General features: G+C 42.4%; 1 protein-coding gene and 1 long non-coding RNA gene across 2 annotated transcripts in view; one reads left to right on the top strand and one right to left on the bottom strand.

Moving 5' to 3' along the window:
* Window positions 1–9,594, top strand: part of LOC310953067 (exosomal polycystin-1-interacting protein-like) — a 28,610-nt gene extending 19,016 nt beyond the window's left edge. The window contains exon 3 of the mRNA XM_083921971.1: window positions 2,333–9,594. Coding sequence (XP_083778097.1) covers window positions 2,395–3,132 — 738 coding nt within the window. The 5' untranslated portion in view covers window positions 2,333–2,394 and the 3' untranslated portion in view covers window positions 3,133–9,594. The remainder of the gene's footprint in view (window positions 1–2,332) is intronic.
* LOC310952836 overlaps window positions 1–18,996 on the bottom strand; it is a 333,477-nt gene that overhangs the window by 139,100 nt on the left and 175,381 nt on the right. The window lies entirely within an intron of this gene.

The following is an 18,996-nucleotide window of genomic DNA, read 5'->3' as shown; positions in this document are numbered from 1 at the left end:
TCAAAACAGCTCGGCTCCAGCCCCCCGCGACCCCACCATTGAATGAATGAATGATTGTGTTGGCGCGTGGCTGCAGCAAGACGCACTGCAGAGCCAAAGTCATCTCCTGGGTTCGTGGCTACCCTCGATAAATTGCATTAAATCAAACAAGGTATCAGATGATTAACATCTTGGTATGGTTCTTCTAGGTGACAAAGGTATTCTCTTACGGAATACCTAATAATCCCGCTGGCAAACCCCGCTACAGAGCAAGTGCGCCGTATTCAGCACCCCTGCCGTGAAATGCACCCCCTCGCATTATAGGTGATATTCTGGATCAGAAGGCTGTTGTTTCCACCTAAAGGCGTAGTTTATATACAGCTAACCCACAACGGTTGGTTACTTACAGTCTTTAAACTATTTTAAGAGTTTAAAATCACAAACTTGGATAATAGCAGCCATAATTACAAAATAAATGAAATGGATCTTTTGAGCAAGTTGAATGTATTTGACTTGTTTCCTAAATATAATCCCAGCTTTTCTTGCAATTCATAGGTTCAAACGTGTGTGCTTTTAATCGGGTTACACCTGTCCAACAGTGCGCACGGGCGCACTCGGGTCACAGTGGAGCGCTGCCGTTATTCTTTTCCATACAGCGTTTTTATGGGCCCCTTTTATTCCACTCTTTAGACTGACAAAAAGCACATCTTTATTTTGCTCCATCTCGGATGTCAGGATGCCGATCTGTGTGTCGGAAAAGTTTATTTTCTAAACCAGCGCTCTTCCTCTCCGTGTTTGACCTCAGTGGGCGAGGCCTCCGATCCAGGAATATTTAGGGGCGTAACATGTTAAAGACGATCGAATTCCGCCGCAGCATTTATCAAGGCCCGCTCATTCGTACGCTGAGATTGGTCAGATACGAATGTTTCATAAATCACACGTGGGTCCTTTCCTACGACCAATTCTGCGCTCAGATCTGCGCCCGTTTTCACGCAAGATTGATAAATGAGGCCCAATGTTCCTAATTTTCACAATATTACGCAGGTGAAAATATGCATACTTTGTCGTTTTATGTGAGAATCGAAGGACATATCCATTTTATTCATTCATTTTTTTATCATTGTTTTTTTATTTTTATCATACTTGTTTTATGGCTTTTGTATATTAAATTGCTCTTATCATTATTATTTTATTTTATCACTAGCATATTATGTTTTAGGATTTTGCTATTGTACTGCTATTTTTCACTTTTGTGTTTTCTGTTTGTGTTGGTGATTTAATTCTTTTTTTGTTTGTGTTGCATTGTATGTTATGAAAGGTGCTATATACAAATGATAATTTATATTATTATCACTATCATTTTCAAAGGTTACTTTAAGTTAGGTTTTTGTTTTCATCACAAAAGAAAAGGTTTTCAACAAACATTTTTAATTTGTTGATGAAATTAACATCCCAGCCCCATTGACTTACAAAAAGTTTAATTGGGCAAATATAATGGCCTCAAATTTAGAAATATTGTCTTTGACAACAGTAAAGTAGACTTTGTCCAACCATAACATTGGAAGGCCCTCCTCTCTTTAAAGAAAAAGAAGAATGGGGAAAAGTTGACTCTGGAAGTCAAGACTGCTTATTCATTCCACGTTTCCACCGCTCCTGAAAGTGGAAAGAAAGAGGCCAGTGTTTCATTACTCCTAAACATTTAATGTGGCTGGCCACTGCCTACTTCACCACAGAGCAGTATGATGCGGGAACTTTTATAAGCAGCCGTACACCATCCGCAGTAGCCCGAGGCCTGGAAGGACCGCTTCCCAGTAAAACTGGGAGTGTAAGAAATAAGTGGCTCAATTGTGTGTGTGTGTGTGTGTGTGTGTGTGTGTGTGTGTGTGTGTGTGTGTGTGTGTGTGTGTGTGTGTGTGTGTGTGTGTGTGTGTGTGTGTGTGTGTGTGTGTGTGTGTGTGTGTGTGTGTGTGTGTGTGTGTGTGTGTGTGTGTGTGTGTGTGTGTGTGTGTGTGTGTGTGTGTGTGTGTGTGTCAGTTGACAGAGAAAGAGAGAGTCAGGGCTGGAATGGAAATAAAAAGCTGACTGGAGTTGGCTGTCTTAGCTGGCTTCCACATGTTGTAAAAATACAGACGCAGAGCAGAAGCAGGTTACTATAGGGCACAGAGCGAGAAAGAGTTTCTTTGTGTTGTGTGCTTTCAGTGAAGTGAAGTACTAGAGTGAGTCATAGAGGGGTGATTCAATCTGGGATACTGCTGAGCTCTGGTCTTTGATGAGAGCTCTGTTGTAGTGCTGTCTGTCCTTACAGTGTCATTACACGTATATGTACATGCTAACTTTACCCTTCTGTTTACAGCCTCACCCGTCTCTCTACACTCCGGTCTCTACACTTGGTGAAGATGTAGTCTGTTGATCTCTATGGAGATGGCTCCAAACACTGTCTCCTCTGCCTTGTTGCCATGTTCAATGTGGTTGCTGTTCTTCCTGACCCCCGTCACCCAGACCACAAGCTCTGTGCCCTCATCTGAAACTTCTCCGCCGGTCAATACCACGCTGTTGTTCGTCAGTGGCGCCCCGGGCTACAACCTGCGTAACTGCAGCTGCTCCACATCTGTCCGGGACTGCGACGAAGCTCTCGCCAACTCGCTGTGCAGATGCCACACCGTTCTGCACTCTGCTCTGCCCCCTGCTGGGCTCAGAGAGCCTGGACAACTCAGTGTGTGGGTGAAGGAGCTCTGGGTCCTGGAGGAGCTGCTGAACAGGAGCATGGTTGGCCATTTACAGTTGTCTTTTTGTGGAATAAAACCAATAGACAGCCAGTACCTGGCTCTGCTAGGTCTACAGACCCTCAGGATCCACAGTGTAGCACCAGAAGCTCCATACCCCAACCAGGAAATGACGATCTCCTCAGCAGCAGGGGCTGTAGTGGAGGCCCTCTCCTTTGACTTCTCCTCTTCTCTCCATGTTACCGTGCTGGATGTAGCAGTACTCAACGGGCTCTCTGCCCTAAAAGCATACAGTGTGGTGGGACCAGCGGCTCACACCCTCTCACAGCAGTTCCCCCACCTGGCCTTGCCCCTTACTCATGACCCTACCAACCCCAGTAAGCAAGCTGATGAGCCTCTGCAGAACCTGTTTATTACATTTGTCTACTAACAACAAGTTGTCATTCAAAGGCATGGTCAGGTTTGCAGTACAAGTGATAAATGATTATATACAACACTGCTGGATATTGTAGTTCTCCTTTCACACAGGAAAAGGTGCACATGTGAGGCTGCTGTACAGTCAGTCTGGCCCAAAGGTGGCTGACATCTTACTCAACCTGATGCATTTTCTTAAAGGAGACTACTTAATTCAGAAGTGTTACATGTGTGCTACACTCCTGCTAATGATTTTTCATTCTTAAAAGGTATTGCCTGGACATTTCTGCACTCATGAATGTTATCACCAGCTACAATTTCAAGTCTTTATACAGCATATTTTGGGTATCATCCCATGACATAAGTATTGCTGATTTGCTAACCAGGAAGCTAAAGACTTTTATTATTCCATTAATTCAATAAGGCACTCTTTATAAAGGTGTTGAGAACCGTAACTAATGGGTATGTAAATGGTTACAAAGCATTTATTACTTAAAGGGGATTTTTTGTATTTTTCAACCCTGAACCTATTTCCCTAGGTATTTCTATGTAAGTGACTAATAGCAACAACTTCCAGTATTGAGCGAGGGGGTTGCAGCCTGGCAGCCGTGAACTGGGCTCTGTCAATATACGGCAACCAAAAGTATACTACTGATGCAAGTCAACACAGTCACTTTAGCTAATAGCATTAGCTTAGCATTACCTAGTGTCTCCAGTGTTGGAGCAGCATTTTTCTTGATGAAAATGCTTCTTTGGTAGGATGTCTTCTCCTCTTTGTCTGGCAGTAGTGTCCCTGTCAAACAGCCGACCTGATTGTGAGTAAGGTGCAGTGAATCTGAAGTTATTAGGATCGATCTGTAGGACAACTACACACAACGTCCGCCTGTCCTAAACAACAGGAATGTTAGTTATTGAAAGCTGTGTGAATTGGTGCTCCACTTGTTGTTGGCACGATTGGGAAATGTGAAAAAACAAATCTTTGTTGTTATCGAAAGTTAACATAAAGCTACGCTTCACAATAAACTTTCCATCGTAAGCTCCACACATAGACTTTTACTGGCAACAGATCACTGCGAGATTTCAGAACGAGATTTCAGAACCATTCTTCGCCATGTCCCATAATTTAGTCTGACACTTAGAATAGAATCTGAGCCTGTCCATGGCAAAAAAACAACTTTTTTAGTGGGCGAATTCGATTACATAACAACCTGGTTCACTGCTGCCTGTCTGCAGAGCTCATGATCACTACTGGAAATTTCCCTTTAAAACAGTGTGGTGTGCTTATAGACTGTACATTTTTAATTAATTATAGATATATTACTTTATTGAATCCCACGCTCTAACAACGGTCTGAATTTTGACAGCCTAGAAACTGACAGCCCTGCTAGAGTAGAAGCCATAACTAAGAGCCAGTTTTGGTTTGCTAGATCGTGGAAAAAAACAACAACCTGCTGTTCATCCTTTCTGTGTGTTAATAATGGAGTTCTACATTTTGCTGATCCATTAATAAATGGTAGCTTACTTTCTGACCTATACAGAAGCCATATACAGAAAGTATTAGTAAATTATTCATTAAGAATAAATAAAACCTTAAGTTACAACGTATAAACTCTTCATAAAGGGTGCTTTATCTGGAAATTGTACGGACGGTGTAAACACCTGCCAAAGGAATTCTAACAAAAACTTCTACTTTTTCGACTTTTAAGTGATCTATAAAGCATTAGTAAACAATTTATTATTCATTAATAAAGTAATGAATTACTAATTATAAACTCTTTAAAAGGTTCTTTATTAGAATGTGGTACCCACATATCTGTACAGGGATGAATGGAAAAGGAGCTAAAGCCAGCTGTTAACATGGCTAAGTATTTATGCTGATGTTGGCATATTACAGGTAGGCTATCACATCAAACTCTCTAATAGTCACGATAAGAGCTAATACCTTTTGCACATGACTCTTACATGGAGTAATTTGCGAAAAATACATTTCCCAAAATCTCTAGTATGCAGATGTGCTTGTAAACACAACTCCACTTATATCCCCAGGTCGCTGGAAGCCACAAAAGCTATGGTGACACCTGACATTTCAATATAGCTCTCAGAAATCATATGAAAATCTGCCACCTTTCACATTTGATCTACAAGTTTTTTTGCATACCCAGACCTGTCAATGAAAAGTCCCTGGCGTGATCAGATGACACAGCGACTAAACGTCCAGATGGAATGTGGTCTGATACGCCATCTGCTAGAACAATATCCAAAACTAAGCACATGCCTGCCCCCCAGATATATCAGGGCAGACAAAGCATGGACAGTAAGGAGGAGGCCTTCGACTAGTCTTTGTCCGCTCTGAATGGCCGCAGTTATTTCTTGAGTTTTACAAGTAGATGGGTAACAAACTTTAATGAAAAACTGCAATAAATGAGTGGAAAACCTATTAAATGCAGATGCTTTCACTTAGGACAAGAGGACTTACCGAATGGTTTGATGAGTCTGAAAATGAGTGACCAATGTGTAGACTCTCCACCCCCATCATCAAACATCGAATGATTGAAATGGAAGTGTGTTCATCTCTTCAGTGGCATTCCAGAGACTTAAGCCCACCAGAGAAATCCCAGTAGTCTCAGAAGTCCCTTTCACAAATGCACTGCAAACCTGAAATTATCTACATAATACATGGAGGAGCTGTATGTGAGAATGCAAATACTGGAATCCCTATGAAGACTGTTCACACATGGCTGTATTTACACATGGCCCATGTGTAAATGCAGCTGCTCATTGTCCTTTATATTTACGCAGAGTGAATGGGTGGGTTGATGATGCTTCTATCATGTTGCGGCTGACACTGAAATAAAACAAACCTCTAGTGGTGAAGAAAACCAAGCAAAGTATTTCCAGTAAGTGAGACCACCGAGAGATGGAGATTCTCCTATTGAGAGAAACCCCCGGGCTATTTCTGGACCTGACATGGTCTGGAGTTCTTATGTGAAAACAGATAGATTCTTACACAGTAAAAGGGAGTCAATAGGGGCCCTCAGCCCTGCTTATCTCACCTACATGGATAATCTGGCCCTGGGTTAACAGGTGAAAAGATGTCTACCCAAGCCCCCACCACAGCGACTTCCAGGTTGATCCAATGAGAAAGTGACAAAAAATGCATTTCTCCGAATGTCCTCTAGGATCAGTTTGCATTATAGAGCGGTTTCTCATTGACCCCCATGTGACAGCCAGCCGCTGGCCCTCATTCTCCTCAGAGGTATACGTCAGCCAGATGGACGCATCTCCCTCCCCCCAATGTCACATACATGCCCTTTTTGGTAAGAGGGTATGAGGCGGAGTCAAAGTCTGACAAGATGGCGACTCCAGTAGGAGAGGATGATTAGATCAAGTTGAGAGAACGGACCCTGACGGGTATGCTACGTCCATTTTTTATAGTCTATGGTTAAAACCATGCCACATTTGGCTTTTACGTCTGGGTTATGTTATCTCTTTTAACAGATAACAGCATTTCTATTGCAACATGTGTCAGGTTTTGTAGTTCACATGCATGTTGAAATACTGTACAGTGCAAAAGATGAGGGGAGAGTTAGATGCTTTCATAACAGAGCAACCTTGTTACATGAGAGAATGACATTTCAACGCCAAGTACAAAGCTGAACTAGTAAAGAAACTGTACAGCACAGTCTCAATGAATGAGGTGGTGGGGGAAAGTAAATAAAGCATCATAAAAACAAGATGTACTGTGGCTGCTGACTGCACTGAACACTGGCTGGAAACAATCCAAACAATCCAATGTGTGGTCAGAGACTGCACCTTTGTGTCTGAGAGGAAGCCCTGAGTGTCATACAAATTTGTTGAGGATACGTAAATGATAGTAAAAGTTGTCAACATAAGGACAGACAAAACATAGAGAAATGTATATGAAAACACAAACTATACAGACAAGGACTGTCAGTGTGCTGTGGTATGAGCTGACGGAGGCGCAGTAGGCTCACTGTTATGAAGGCTGCAATCTACTGCTGCGTTTTTCCAGCTGGTCTTATTGAGTGCAGTTGGCCTAATAAAACAAGTTGTTTTGAAACAGGTTAAATTGGATGTCCAATGAACAACAGTCCCGAGTTTAGGATCCTCTCTCACCAGCCAACAAATCTCACTCGGAGATGAGCCGTGCAGTTCTTAACCCACTGAAAGCCGTTGTGAAGTTGTGAATAAGGGTAGTGAAAGACCTTTGCTCAGATCAACTGATTCGGTTACTCTATTGCTGTTTGTCAGAAGTCAGTGTGGATCTCTTGAATCTCTGTTTTTGTTTCTAAATAGTTTTTTCAGTCACTTTAACCACAAGAGGAGTTAGAGTGAATAACAGCTCACATCCTTCGAGAGAGCTACTCTCACAAACATAATCCAGGGTGTCTTTGTGTGTGAATGTGTGCATGTGATTCGATTCACAGCCCTTTTGCCAGCATCAGTGAATTTGTCACTCACATAGGACCCATCACATTGCACCATAGCAGATGCAATGTGTTGAAGTACAAGTTGCTTGTTTTATTACTTTAGAACTCCATTATTTGCCATTAGTTTAGCTGGCTTCAGTTCCTTCATTAAAGACAGTGACATGCACAATGTTTAGTCTCTAGTTTTTTATGTATTGAGTAACATTTACATGCTAATCAAAATGTAATCATTTTTCAGCAGAGCAGCTCTGCTGAGTAATTTTAGTCATGTTCTCCAGTTGTGTCTGTCTTGATGGCCTATATTCACTCTCATCTCCACCAATTCTTGATAAATATCTGCTAAATGCTCCACTATGTTCCCCAGCTTGTCTCTAACTACAAAACTATAGAGTATGTGAGAGTGAATCAAAACAGTATGAGCAGAAACATAGCTTAGCAGAGCTGAAGGGAACTGCAAAGTTACCATATAGTGGCCACCTCAGCCCAGTCATGGTGATTTAAACCTGACACCTCCCATAACTGGAGTTCTTTTCACCTGTTTACAAGTTGAGTTAGTACAGCTTTCTGTAGTTTGACTAGAACAGTGCAAGTTGAAAACGTGTCTGGTGGGAACATACGATTGCTTGGCCTCCCATATTGCTGCTTGTAGCTTTCTGGAGAACACCTTATCCAAACAGCATCGCACTCGACACTGTCATGATAGTTGTGTCCCCTAGTAATGCCGTAGTATACGTATATGCTAACAGCTTGCTATTTGGGACCAGGCTATTTCTGGGAACAAAAACATTTGTTGCATCGCTGATGCTTGAAATGTTTGACTTTGCTCCATTGTAACATATCCGGTCTCTTTCTCTTTATCTGTTCTTGAATGTACTGTAGAGAGATAGCTCTTCCCAGCATGCTGTGTGGCTGTGTAACAGTTAAAGGGCCCCCCTCTTAACACACTACAGAGTGTGTACATAATGGATTACTAATAAATATGTCCCGTAAATCTCAAGAGCTCACCCTCCAGACTGCACTTCCTTGAGTCCTCAGCAACACACGAGTGAAGTTGAGTTGTTGAGAAAATCAAGGACAGACAGACAGACAGAGACTCCTTCAGTTTAAGCTACATGTATAGTTCTTTGTTTTTCCCTGCCCTGTGACTGTCAGGCAGGGCTTTGTTCTGTCACTGAATTAACTTTCTTTCTGTGTCTTAAACACATTGATATGGATGCAGGATGGTGGAGAGTTATAAAGAAAAATACAAAAAAAAACGCCCATACTCCTTTTCATAAACAAAACTTAACTGTGGCTCTTTCTTTGTTGAATGGAAACACATTTTATTATGCAACAGGCTGAATTTAATTCCTGCCTAAGTAACTGCTTTGAGTGCCATCTGGTTAAGAAAAATACAGCCAAAGCATGCTGAGTTAATTTGCTCTGTATATATAAAAGAGTTGGTACTGAAATGCCTTCAGCACATCTTTCGGTTGCCTTTAAGCTAGCATTCACAGCCTGTGTTCAGCATGGGAACAGACACCCATAGCACTGGTGCTCTTTTGTGCGGCCAGAAACACGCCTTTAGTCACTCCCATCTGGTGAACGGGGTTATTACACACCTCCACAAGCCAAATTTTAATGATTTTCAGACAGGGTGTTCACAACAGACCATGAGACTGTGTGCTAATGCACCCGTCAGTTCACATCCCAACCATATAATGTCTGGAACATTCCACCACAAAGTGGGTGAATATGAGATCACTGGGTTTTTTGGGTTTGACATCACTTTTGTGTTAGAGGCACAATTTCCTTTTCTTTTTTTCTTCTCTCTTGATCTTTGTTACAGCACCTTAATTACTGGCATCAGGGAATGTAATTATTCAAATGTAAAACACAAATTTGTTTTGACTATGTGTAACCCACAGCTATGGGCCTTAAGATTATTTGTACCCATCACATTAGATCTGCATTTTTACAACCTTTGACATGTTTAGGGACTCATGGGTGAAGCATGTATCATTTAAGGAACAGAATGTGTATTTGGAAATAGCTTGGAAGGTTTGATTTGTATATAATTTGGTTAATTTAAGCAAAGTCCTGAAGCTTATTTGTTTATCCTGAAACGACGATGTGGATTGTTTTTTGTCCCTCTGAGATAATAAAAGAGTTTTGAAAAGCTGTTTTTGTGGTTTATTGTGTTGAAATTGTATTGATACTCAGCATCTTAACAGTACATTGTTCTTATATTAAGCTTGTCTCCCTCTTTGTTGCCAAAGCACACATTGCTACTGCGATGGGATTCTTAGTCATCATTTCAGTTAAGAAAATTCCATTATGGTCCTGTAGTTCGATCTAAACAATATGAATAGTAAAAAGAACAGAAAGAAAATCTATTCAGACTATCAGCCGTAAGCCTGCATGGAAATTGACCAATGGGAGCCAACCGTCCAGGGAGGCTCCCATTGGCTCGTACCCTCCATCCAATCCAGTAGCAGCTGCTGGTCTTTCAAGGAGGGGAAGCTAATTTTTCCGGCCTGCATCATAAATGTAGTTTATATACATTTATATACGTTTATTTAGTTTGATTCTGAAGTTATCAAGTCAGTCTGCTTTAAGTTTGATTCTGAAGTTATCAAGTCAGTCTGCTTTAAGTTTGATTCGGAAGTTATCAAGTCAGTCTGCTTTAAGTTTGATTCTGAAGTTATCAGGTCAGTCTGCTTTAAGTTTGATTCTGAAGTTATCAAGTCAGTCTGCTTTAAGTTTGATTTTAAAGTTATGACTCGTCAGTGTGGACACGTCAGAATTTTGCCATTTCCACTGCTACAATGTTGCATCTCTGGCTGCTGCTGATGCAACCACATAAAAGTCTACTGTACTGGGCTGTTTTCATCATCATTATGTTTTTTGTTTTTTTTTATTAGACGGCACAGAGGTCCAGGGCTATTCCCAAGAGATCTAACGACACGCCTGTCTACCTCTCTCATCCAAGTGAGGTAGCGGTACTGAGGAGAGTGGGGTTTAGATCAGAGCTGACATTAGCTAACATTGATGTAAATGTGCAAACAAATCAGAAAATGCACAGGCAGTTCAGTAATGTGCCCTAGAGAACGGTTGAGTAGGCTACAACAACAACAAGATGCTGAAAACACAACCTAGCAAGCCAGCTGCAGGCTAGTAGCCAGATGGAGTCGAATGACGACAGTGGACCCATTTTTCGTTGCTAAAAGTCAATCCTAATGTTAACTTAACAGCTCCAAAATAGATTGCAGAAAACAGAAAATACATTATTGACTGTTGTATCGCATCAAGTCCAAGCACAACTTTGAAAGACATAAAGATCCAAACTTTTCAATGCTTGTTCTTCTGTTGGTCTCTAAATTGGACAAGTTACGTAGCATAATCGACTTGCAGTTGTCAAACGATTGCCAAATTAGCAGAAAAGATTGCGTCAATGATGGAAACATAACAAACAGCCTCTTCATAGAATAGAATAGAATAGAATAGAATAGAATAGAATAGAATAGAATTACTTTAATGATCCGAGAATGGGAAATTATTTTGTAACAGCAGTAGTGGGTCAGCAAATAAAAACTTTGTACATAACATATATAGAATCAAATATATACATAGTGTATATATACAGTGCACAGTGTGCTATAAACAATAAACAATAATAATATATACAACAAAATATGGAAAATATACTATAACAATAATAATATATACAAAAAAAAACAGGCAGAGGTGAGAGAGTTATTATAAAAAGTGATGGATTGTGGCAGGAAAGATTTCCTGAATCTTTTGCTACGACAGTAAAGCTGAAGCAGCCTTTTGGAGAAGGTGCTCCGATGTCTGACCAGTGTGAGTTGGAGAGGGTGGAGAGGATTATCCATGATGGATAACAGTTTTTTCAGTGTCCTCCTCTCCACCACAGCCTCCACAGTGTCCTGTTTGCAGCCAATCACAGAGCCAGCCTTCCTGATCAGTTTGTTGAGTCTGTTGGTGTCGCTGGCGCCAATGCTGCTTCCCCAACAAACCACAGCAAAGAAAAGTAGACTAACCACCACAGACTGATAAAAGATCTCCAACATCTTGCTGCACACGTTGAAGGATCTCAGCTTCCAGTCCAGTCTGTGGTTGATGGTAACACCCAGGTACTTGTAATCCTCCACCGCCTCCACATCCTTTCCCAGAATGCACAGAGGTTGGAAAGCCGTCTTCCTCTTCTTTCTGAAATCTATCACCATCTCTCTGGTCTTGCTGATGTTCAGCCGCAGGTGATTCTGTTCAGTCCACTTCACAAAGTTGTCTACCAGTGCCCTGTACTCCTCCTCCTGTCCCTCACTTATACACCCAACAAAAGCCGAGTCGTCAGAAAACTTTTGCAGGTGACACGACTCAGTGTTGTACTGAAAGTCAGTGGTGTATAAGGTGAACAGGAAAAGAGACAGTACAGTCCCCTGTGGAGCTCCTGTATCACTAACCACCACATCAGGCAGAACACTGCCCATACGGACAAACTGTGGCCTGCCTGTCAGGTAGTCAGTAATCCAGGAGATCATAGTGTCGTCTACTCCCATCACCCGCAGCTTCTCCCCCAGTAGCAGTGGCTGAATGGTGTTAAAAGCACTAGAGAAATCCAAGAATGTGATTCTCACAGTACCTCCTCCACCATCCAGGTGCAAATGGGCTCTTTGCAGCAGGTAGATGACAGCGTCATCAACTCCCAAGTGGGGCTGGTAAGCAAATTGCAGAGGGTCTAGCAGGGCTCTCACCTGCGGCCTCAGGTTGACCAAACTAGTATCTCCAGCACATTCATGACGTAAGATGTGAGGGCCACTGGTCGATAGTCATTGAGGTCTGATGGTGATGACTTCTTTGGAACAGGAATTAGACAGGAAGTCTTCCAGAGCACTGGTATTCTCTCCTGACCAAGGCTCAGGTTGAAGAGGTGTTGTAGGACAGGAGACAGCTGGCTGGAACATGTCTTTAGGATCCTGGGGCTGATACCATCAGGGCCTGCAGCCTTATGCTGGTGGAGTCTCTCCAGCTGTCTCCTAACCTGGCCTGCAGTCACAGTCATGCGGGGGAGGCTGCTGGTGTCTGGAGGACGGGGAGGTGGAGGAGGAGGTGAAGGTAGAGGAGGAGGAGGCAGAGGAGGAGGAGGCAGAGGAGGAGGAGGTGGAGGTGAAAGAGGTGGAGGAGGAAGAGGTGAGGAGGAGGAGAGGTGCTGCAGAGGACAGCTCACAGCAGGGGATTGAGGGGGGAGGGAAGGAAGCATTTTGGGCAGTGAGGGTGTGTGGGGGTCTGGAGGTGTCATGGAGACGACAGAAGGCTGTGAGCTGAACCTATTGAAGAATCTGTTCAGCTCGTTTGCCCTCTCCAGGCTGCCTGATGACTGTCTGCCGCTCACCTTACACCCAGTGATCTGCTTCATACCAGTCCACATATCCCTCACATTGTTCTGCTGGAGTTTGGCCTCCAGCTTCCTCCTGTAGGCTTCTTTACAGGTCCTGCACATGTCCGCCCCAAACAGTGCTGAAACCGGGAATCACCACGCTGTGGTCCGGGATGTGTGGGTGAAGCCATGTCTCCGTGAAACAAAACACACTGCACTCACGATATTCCCTCTGAGCCTTTATCAGCGCGGCCAGCTCATCCGTCTTGTTCCCCAGAGACCTCACGTTTCCCATGACGATCGCCGGTACAGCCGGTCTGTGTCTCCTCCTCTTCACCCTCCATTTCACACCAGCTCTGCAGCCACGGCGTCTCCTCCGCAGCTCCTTCAGGACCTCAGGTCTGGCTCCAGGCAGCAGTACAGGTTCACACAGCGAAATCAGCTGGTCGCGTGTGTAAACAATGCGCTCATTGATGCGCTCCTGACCGTCCGTTGCTAGGGTTAGCAAAACCATCACAAAAACAAAAACAACACAAAAAGTGCAGTGAAAGTTGAAAAAAAGAAAGGTGTTCGTCCTCTCCCAGGAAATATTAATTACGGAGAAGAGTCGCCAAAAGTTGAGCAAAAACCAAAACACAAACACAACAAAAACTTTTTAAAAACTTAAAAACCCACGGGAGCTGCTGTTACAGGCTGCCACCTAGTACGGCGCCATAGCAACCAGAATTCATTGTAGCCCCATGCTAATGGTGCCTGTGGGACTGTCCACTACATATGAGTGGGGTGTGGAGTTGGTTGAAACAACTGTGCCTTGAGTCTTGGTATCAGTAATCCGCACAAGCTATGTAGCTGATGTAGATTCCTCACACATTATCTCTTGTTGAATACTCTAGTGTCTTTTATCTTCCGATCTCCTTCTTTCTCTGCAACTGTGGCTCTATCAGGAAACTCTGGGCTGAGTTAAGATGGGGGCTTGTTAACTAGTGTACGAAGCCTGCGGTCCATAAGCAGTTGAGCAGAAATGTAGCCATTAGACAATGGAGTAGCTCTATACGCTAATAGAGCAATATATGGATCTTGAGCTTTCTTTAGTAGTCTTTTCACTGTCTGTACATGTCGTTCTGCTTCACCGTTGCTTTGAGCAAATCTTGGGCTGCTTGTAACATGTTTGAATCCTTAGGCTGGTGAAAAGTCAGAGAACGGTTGGCTGGAAAACTGTGGGCCATTGTCACTGAACAACAGTTCTGGGATGCCACGTCTCACGCCGTCTGATAAGCAACACCAGGGCCCCCCAGAGAACTTTTCTCTCTCCATTCCTCCATTCTTCTCTAGTCTTCTAACATCTGCGGTAGGATGCTCCAAATGTTTTACCAGTCGGTAGTGTGCTGGGGTGGGGGAATAAAGATGAACACCTCATAAAAATGGATGGATCAGTCGAGGGGACCACCTGGCTCCACGGAGGTGGTGAGACACGAGAATGAAGAGAATAGAATGCTGGGGAAGATCAAATCCATCAATGTCTCCCAGCACCCTGGACGGCCTGAGGAGCTGCCACAGCCAAAGCATCCAGCAGCCTAGATACGCACAGGAGCGCTACAGTGCGTCCTTTCTGCCTGAGGCCATCAGGCTTTATAACATACATATAGCCTCCAGACCTGTGCATTCTAGCTGACAAAATATTTAGCGAATGAATGTTGTGTGTGTGTGCCTAGCGACTGCAATACCGCCCCCGCTGCTCCGATTCTCCAGCCAAACTCACGCTCCATCGTCCCCTCACTGATGAACAAGATCCCGAGGTACTTGAACTCCTTCACTTGGGGTAAGGACTCATTCCCTACCTGGAGTAAGCAATCCACTGGTTTCATGCTGAGAGCCATGGCCTAAGATTTAGAGGTGTTGATCCTCATCCCAGCCGTTTCCCACTCAGCTGCGAACCGATCCAGTGAGTGCGGAAGGTCACTGACTGACGACGCCATCAGGACCACATCATCTGCAAAAAGCAGAGACGAGATCCTCAGCCCACCAAACTGCAACCCCTCCCCACCACGACTATGCCTCGATATCGATATTGGTAACAAAGCACACCCCTGGCGGAGGCCAACCCCCACCGGGTATGAATCCAACTTACTGCCGAGGATACGGACACAGCTCTCGCTTAGGGTGTACAGAGATTGGATGGCCCACCGTAGTGACCCCCTCACCCCATACTTCCGTAGCACCTCCCACAGTATTTCCCGGGTGACCCGGTCATATGCCTGCTCCAGATGAACAAAGCACATGTAGACTTGATGGGCATACTCCCAGGCCCCATCCAGGATCCTTGCGAGAGTAAAGAGCTGGTCCATTGTTCCACGTCTAGGACGGAATCCGCATTGTTCCTCTTCAATCTGGGATTCGACTATAGGACAAACCCTCCTTTCCAGCACCTTGGAGTACACTTTACCAGGGAGACTGAGTAGTGTGATACCCCTTTAATTGGCACACACCCTCTGGTCCCCCTTTATAAACAGGGGAACCACCACCCCAGTCTGCCACTCCCTTGGCACTGTCCCAGACTTCCACGCAGTGTTGAAGAGACGTGTCAACCAAGACAGCCTTCTCCATGACTTCTACGAACTTCTCCCACACCCGCTGCTTTGCCTCTGACACAGCAGAGGCTGCAGCCCTTCTGGCCCGTCGGTACCTTGCAACTGCCTCCGGAGTCTTCTGGGATAACATATCCCGGAAGGCCTCCTTCTTCAGTTTGACAGCTTCCCTGACCACCGGTGTCTCAGCCGGGGGTTTGTGGGAGATTAATAACAGCGAGCGTAAAAAATAAAACTAACCAATCACTTTATAAATATGTTGTTCTAAATAAAACTAACCCATAACTGTTTGAATATTTTGTACTAAATAAAACTAACCAATCACTTTATAAACATGTTGTACTAAATAAGACTAACCAATCACTTTATAAACATGTTGTACTAAATAAGACTAACCAATCACTTTATAAACATGTTGTACTAAATAAAACTAACCAATCACTTTATAAACATGTTGTACTAAATAAGACTAACCAATCACTTTATAAACATGTTGTACTAAATAAAACTAACCAATCACTTTATAAACATGTTGTACTAAATAAGACTAACAAATCACTTTATAAATATGTTCTAAATAAGACAAACCAATCACTTTATAAATATGTTCTAAATGAGACAAACATTTAGCACAAGATGATCTAGAAATTCAAATAAAATCATCCAGATTACAGCTTTAAATGCCTTTAACTAAAGTGAGATTCAAATAAAATCATCCAGATCACAGCTTTAAACCCCTTTAACTAAAGTGAGATTTTTTTTCCCCACTGCAGAGTATTCCTCCAATGACACTGTGCAGGATGTGTTTACTGCTCACTCTCGTTGTGGCTTTGAACAGTTCTACTCTTGCAGTCCGGTGTCACAAAAGGCTCTTTGGAGAGGATAATAGAAATCATTTTGATGGTTGTGGGATCATTCATACATCTCGGAAAAAATATGACATAGAAGAGCAGAAAAAGATAAACACACCACTACTTACACTGATCCTCCAGAGACTTGATTTTTTTCACAGAAAGTATACAAATAGCTTATGTAACAGCTTAACAGGAAGCCAGAGAGAGCTGTCTAGTGTTTGTACCTTTTCCTCCACTGCCCTCTAGTGGCCTATGAACCAATAAAAGAGCCAAATACACTTCACTCAGACATGAACTCACCAGGAAATCACCACTGACCGTTGGTAAGATCCCTCTTACAGGAAGTGAGATTACTTTGTCACCACATCAGAACTGCTCCAAATGCACTCAAAATTCTTTAATATAGTGACCACGCTCGGGAAATTAATGGTGCCATAATTTGCCACGTTGTGAAATGATGCTGATGAATTCAGATTAAATATTTTATACAGTCTATGCAAAGAGGTTATAATACTAGGAGGTAACACTGACAGTGCGTCCGCCATTTTGGACTGAACGCTCCCCTAAAATGGATCTGTTACTGTACTGTAACCAGGGCTTGACACTAACTTTTTTGCTCACCAGCAACTGTGGCTAATGGTTTTCAAAAGGTACTAGCCACTCAGCATTCTCACTAGCCACAAATTTGTATAAATAGTATATACAGAAAAAAATACACTATATGAAGGGCAGCTTCTTATCCATATTGAAAACATGGGTGCAGGGATGTAGAAGATTAATTAGAGAGATAACTCTACTGAAAAAAACCTGGGAAGATGAATACTGTCTGTTTAAATACAGCATTTATTAACAACATAATTTATCTATAACAACAATAAACACTGAAGTCCAATGCAATTCAAATACATACAATTTATAAAACATAGAACATGCAAATATGTTTAATTGAAAGCCTTAGTAATGACTCTATTAACAGGATATCTAAGCAGCAATCATGTACAGGTGCATCTCAGAACATTAGACCATCATGACATTTTTCCCCCATATATTAGACGAGTTACTGAAACTTTGTGTTCTTTTACAGTTTCAAATTTAAAGTTTGTATTAAAATCAAAAATAAAACCACTTTTTGCTTTAAATACAATCTGCACAGTACTTTGTTTTCCTAACGCCATCATACGTTAGACACTGTCTACCTGCCTTCCACTTGTCGTTAAACACTCTTTCTAGCAATACCGACAGGTTGGCTTATTATCATGTCCATATTATTGAACATGCTAACGTTAGCTAATGCTACACATTTTCTTTGTCCTTTACAAACTAGGCTTTGGCTTATCTATTCCAGTAAAAGCCAGACTAAGAGGTCTGTCATGGAAACAGTCTCTTTAAGGCAATCAAATTATTATCCATTATTATGTTTACTACTACTACTACTACTAATAATAAAAATAGAGAAGAGAAAATAAAAACAAGTTAAAATAGAATAAGACTACAGTTTACCGCCATTAGTTTTTCCACATAAGGCAATTTCTTTGGTGTTTGGTGCCCATGAATATAATAAACATTTTATGATGAAATAAAAGGTAGCTTGTTTATGAAACCGTATCCATGTGTTTTTCAATTAAACTTCACAATGTAATGCTCACTATGCCTGATTTTACAAGATATTGTTGCACAAATTGGAAAATAGTTGTAAAAATGTAATTAGTACGGCTAAAAACAGGTAGATAAAGTGAAGGGAAAATATTTATATTAAATGACTGCCATGGTTGTTTTAACACTCTCCACTATTAATGCGAGGCTGTTCGTTCAGTCCAAAATGGTGGCAACTCCGCTCCGCGACTGCGCGAAAATGTTTTTTTTTTTTTTTGCTTTTCCAGAACAAACAGATGTTTATTAATAATTTGTAACAGTAATGTTTATATAGGTCAACATATAGGTTGCTTATGTGGCGGCTGGCACGATACCAGTGGAACTACGAGTGGCAGATCTAGAGAATCAATACACCGACAACGCCACCTTAGGACTTGCACCTAAAGAGTATACTCCTTAAACTTTAATTTCTGAGGGTTTCCCAAAAAACACCCATACACAGGTCCCTACACAAATTAATACAGGCACGATGTAAAATAATTTAACAACCTTTATTAGAAACAATAAAATAATTTAATTTATTAAGTTCTGTCTAAAACATTTATATCATTATTTAATTTAATCTTTAACACCAGTGATGTTCCGCCTACACCAATACAGTCAGCCAGTCAGGAAGTGAAAGGCAGTACACCACAGCTAGCTCTGGCAGAGGTCCCTGCACTCAAATAATTCAAAAAAGGAGAAATAAAACAATATATTAATAAACAAATCACTGCAACTCAAAAGCAGAAGAGGGGAAAACCATACAAGAAAGGGTATAAACGTGGCAGGTCCTCAACTATAGCTGCTGCAGTAACCCCTCCCACCCCCACTGACGTCTCGCTATGGGATTGGGGTGGAGCACAGGTGAACTCACCTACACTTAGAGAGAGAGAGATTAAGAGTGTCAATACGAAGACTTAACTAGCAAGGCAAGGCAAAAGAAAGAAGAGAACTTTGAGGCAAGTTAGAGGCACG

Source organism: Echiichthys vipera (genome assembly GCF_963691815.1).
Source record: "Echiichthys vipera genome assembly, chromosome: 10".
NCBI classification, from domain to species: domain Eukaryota; kingdom Metazoa; phylum Chordata; class Actinopteri; order Perciformes; family Trachinidae; genus Echiichthys; species Echiichthys vipera.
Note: the sequence above shows the minus strand (reverse complement) of the source record. Positions and strands in the feature narration are given on the sequence as shown.